The sequence below is a fragment of the Dipteris shenzhenensis genome, chromosome 9 (genome assembly GCF_047967505.1).
Source record: "Dipteris shenzhenensis isolate YYH24624 ecotype China chromosome 9, Dip_SZ_1.0, whole genome shotgun sequence".
NCBI classification, from domain to species: domain Eukaryota; kingdom Viridiplantae; phylum Streptophyta; class Polypodiopsida; order Gleicheniales; family Dipteridaceae; genus Dipteris; species Dipteris shenzhenensis.
In genome coordinates, this window is record NC_141604.1 from 17,396,898 (window position 1) to 17,401,186 (window position 4,289).

At 46.1% G+C, this 4,289-nt stretch overlaps 1 protein-coding gene across 1 annotated transcript; it reads right to left on the reverse strand.

Moving 5' to 3' along the window:
- Nucleotides 1-1,811: 1,811 nt before the first annotated feature.
- Nucleotides 1,812-3,806, reverse strand: LOC147898300 (putative WD repeat-containing protein C2A9.03). Its single transcript, XM_087379255.1, has one exon. It carries the CDS (start codon nucleotides 3,617-3,619, stop codon nucleotides 2,309-2,311), a length of 1,311 nt encoding a protein of 436 aa, XP_087235381.1. The 5' UTR covers nucleotides 3,620-3,806; the 3' UTR covers nucleotides 1,812-2,308.
- Nucleotides 3,807-4,289: the final 483 nt, after the last annotated feature.

A 4,289-nucleotide genomic window follows, 5' to 3' on the forward strand; every position in this document is an offset into this window, starting at 1 on the left:
TCTAAACGTGAATATAACATATCTTATTTGCCCCTATCCTTATATACATTGAGGAGCATCTTGAAACCTATCCGAACTTGAGAAAGGAGATTGAATTTCTCTTTGTTCACCTAACTTAAATATAACATATCTTATTCACCCCTGTAAGGGTATATATTAAGTATCAATTCAAAACCTATCCGTTTCGTCTAAAAAGTTGAAACGAAACGAAATGAAACTTGTCAAGACGACGAAATGACGAAACGGACGAAACATTTCTTGTGACTATGTCCCTCACTGAGATACAAAGGTTCTCACCTCCAAGCTCCATGCACTTGTGAATCTTCCTCAAGACTCTGATACCATGTTAGAAAATCGACATGGAGGTTGCTTGCTGTAGCCAACGCTCCTGCAACGGAGGAATGTAAAGATATGTAGCCCCAAGAAAATCTCGCTCGAACACATTTAGAGATAGACAGAGTGGACACAGATCTTGAACAGTACACAATAGAGTAGAACACCAAAACGTGTAATGTAGATTGCTCCAAAGATGGACAAAATCAGATACAAAAGCGTACTCCGTGTGCCACCTTACAGAGCTGTCTTCTACCTCATCTTGGCACCCTCAATCCTGTCAGCCTGTGCCCACCAAATGCTTCAGTAGGCTGGCTGTAGCGATGCCTTTCTGGGCACTCCTTGCTGCTTCTCTTCCTGATGAAAGCCTGTAGGCTGAGTGCTTCTCCACTCTCTATATCGCAGGACCTCCCTATTGCTGGAGCTGCAACTACTCCTAGAGCACCAACGATGCTTGAATTGGGCCTCCTTGTTGCTCTGAATGCAGTAAATGCTGAGGCACCTGTGGATGATTCCTAGCCTCACCTACTGCTCTGCAATGCAGCCAATTGCCCTGCTGATCTGGCTGAGCCAATATAGGGTATATGTGACCAGACATACAGACTGGCCCGATCCAGACTGTGGCCTCCGACCACTGCAGCTCCCAGCCAAGTTGATTCGCACACAGAGGGAACCTACAGGTCTGACCATTTGCTGCTGTCTGCAATCTGCAGACCAGTCTGGCAGTTTGATAACTCTGTTCTGGGACTATGAAAAGCCCTTGAGCAGCCATAGACCTGTTGCTCCACATGCTGTACCATGCATCTGCTCCAGCCATCTGTACCTCTTGCTGCTGACCTAACATTAGCCTTTGAATAGCCCAGCACTCCTGTCCCGCAGCTGTACAGGCATTGTATTGCTTCGCTGCCCTCTGCAGGCAGCTCCTACATCTCAGGCTTCATGTTCACTCAAACTTTCCACATAGCAGCCTTTGGATCTGCTCATGTGGCCTCTCTTCAACAGGTTACACTCCCCCACGTCCGAGGAGGAGGTTCATAGGTGGGGAGTTGACCTCTAATCTCCAACACTATACACATACAAGGACCTCTCGAATGGGCTTCACAGCTAAGCCATAGACACATTTTCTCATTTTCCTGTCAAGCCTAGGGCCCTTGATTCGTGGAAACTGGACGATACTGTCCTAAGGAGATCTTCGTCCTTTGACATTATTTAAAATTTGATAGGCAGTACTATGAACAGATTGCTCCTTTAGCCCCAATGAGGATGCTATTACGCCCAACGAAGGTATGAGATTACGGAAAACGTTTTACATGCCCCAGTCCTCCTAACAAGAACTAAAATTTTCATCAAAATAAATATAAAATAAAATAACAGAATCTCCTAAGTAGGCAACCAAGTGCATGCAAAAGACAAGGGAGTACCATAATTGCAATGCCAATCGAACCTTCACATAAGATCTAAACTGAAAGAACGTTTACATCAGGGTCACAAACCGATGCTGCTGCTTTGCTCAATTTTTGCCTACGTATTAGTGCACGCAAAATAAATACAGTATCATATTATTGTGCTCACAATGCTGTTTTCTATAGGCTTGGTTCTCTTTATACAGCAAAGCTACAATACCAATGGCCTGTGCAAGAACCCTCGCCTAAGAGGTCAACTGAAGAGCATTTACATGAAGGTCACAGCCCTATGCTGCTCCTTGTCCTCAACTTTGCTACGTGTAACTTTGAAAGGGGGAGAGTTTCAGTTCAAGAAACATAGATCAAGTTAATGCAATCTTCATACTCAATAGTCCACTTCGGACAGACTTACAATGAGTATGAGGAGTCACAACTTCGAACATGCACGCTGATCCACTTTGCAAGAACTCACATAGGAGCTACAGCACAAAAACATCTAGATAAAGCTTGAAGACGAGGGGGGCGAGAGAGGTTTTTGAGTTCAGGAGCTACACGCAAGGTTGCTGCAATCTTCACCACATTGAATCAAGGTATGCATTCGCATGGCAGCGGTTATACTCCAGCAGACTGCCATACGTTCTATCAGCAACTCCAATAAAAAGAGCCTCTGTGTCTGGACTAAAGGAAATCCCTGCAATCTCACCGAAAATGTCAATTTCTTGAGATCGCTTGAATTCCTTTTCGACATCAAATAAGTGCACAAAGTCTGCTGCTTCTGCCATTGCAAGGAATCGTCCATCCGATGTGAAACGAAGAGAACGTATTGCTCCTATCCGACCTTTCAGAACTGCAAACGAAGAACTCAGATTTCTGACATCCCATAATCTACAGGAAGTGTCCTGGTTACCGGTAGCAAATATATATCCATTTGGGTGCCAAGCAGAGGCGAAGGAATAATCCAAATGACCTCTCAGGGTTGTTATTACCTTGCCGGTTAAACTGTCGGCAAGAAACCCATCTGCGCTGTCGCCCACAACGACCACATATCTATTGTCTGGACTGACTGAGGTGTGATTGACAGGCCAAGGGAAGCTGAATCTCTGGAGCACCTCAAACTTCTCAACGTCCATAACCCGAACAACACGATCATTATTTGAATTCATCAGCCACATTGCACCACTAGAATTCTCGAATATCTCAATGGCATTAGTTATCGCATTTTCCTCAAAGGTGATCTTGGTGTAATAAGAAACTCCAGGGCGGTCCAAAAATTTGCACAGCATCTCCCCTTGAAATCCACCAGCCACCAAGAGATTGTCTTTAACACACATGGTACAAATTTGCACATGATTTGCAACACGCTCTAAAGCCCATGGGCTTCTCTGCGCCTCAGGAGCCGGCACGATAGGGCGAGAGACATTAAGAACTTCTGTCGATTTTCGTGTCAAAGGAGACCAGTGGAGAACTGAGGAGCTGTGCATCGAATAAACGTCGTGTTTTGAGGTAGCCCAGACAAGATTCCGGAGCTGGAAGTGCACCACCGTGCATTTCACCGACCTTGTGTTCTCTCGAAACTCGTAAAACGTCCGTCCTTTTGCAAACTGCAAGCTTTCCCTTTCCACATCTTCATGCGACCAATTCAGGTTCTCATAATTCTTGTAGTGCTGCAATCTGCTCTCGCGATAATGTTCTCTGGTGATCTGCAACCTCTCCCAGGGGATACCCTGAATGTCTTTCCCTCGCCGAGCCTGCGTTGCGGAGGTATCGGACAAACTACCGACCTCATCATCATCGGGGTCGGAATCGAGCTGTTCGTCGCGAATCTGGACCTGAAAGACATCCATACCGTCATCGAAATCGCCAATATCGAATTCATCAGCCATGGCATAATGATCTAAGATGGGGGAGCAAGAAATTCTCCTGGAATCCTCGATCTCTACGATTGTCTACAGCTCAACGTGCACCTGGCACACAACCCAAAACGCGTGTCGCTGCCTGTGACACATACACTCTTTGTGGGGGGGGGGGGGGCTTTTGCCGACCTTTTCACACATTTTTTTTCTTGGGTTGTGTGAGTTGGTGAGAGAATCACACTTCATCTCCCAAATAGCGAATTCAAGCTAAATCCTACCTGCTAAACTCTAAGGTTCGCGTGCCAGGGTTCAAATCCCTCGGGATGCCTCCTGTTGCTTGCCAGCATAGGCCACCGGCACATGTGCCCCTCATAGTTAGCCATGTGTGTGACTTAGATATATGTACCCGAGGGATTTGAACGCGAGCAACCACCGTGTGTGTGTGTGTGTGTGTGTGTGTATGTGTGTGTGTGTGTCTGTGTGTGTGCACGTGCGTGTGCATGTGCGTGTGCTTGCACGCACACATCCACGCGCAAAGTGGCATGCAGCAAGCTTTCATGAAAGTTTCCACTACATTAGATTCTATGCTTTTTGGATGCTATCGAAAGCTCAGAACAACCATACCTTTGCAAACGACCCTTTTCTTTTTTCTTGGGGTTGCTGAGGAGTCTCTTTATGATTGCCTCATGGCTCATAACAT

Bases quoted from the DNA above. Each gene is read 5' to 3' on its own strand.
- LOC147898300 (XM_087379255.1), bottom strand. From the start codon at position 3,619: ATGGCTGATGAATTCGATATTGGCGATTTCGATGACGGTATGGATGTC.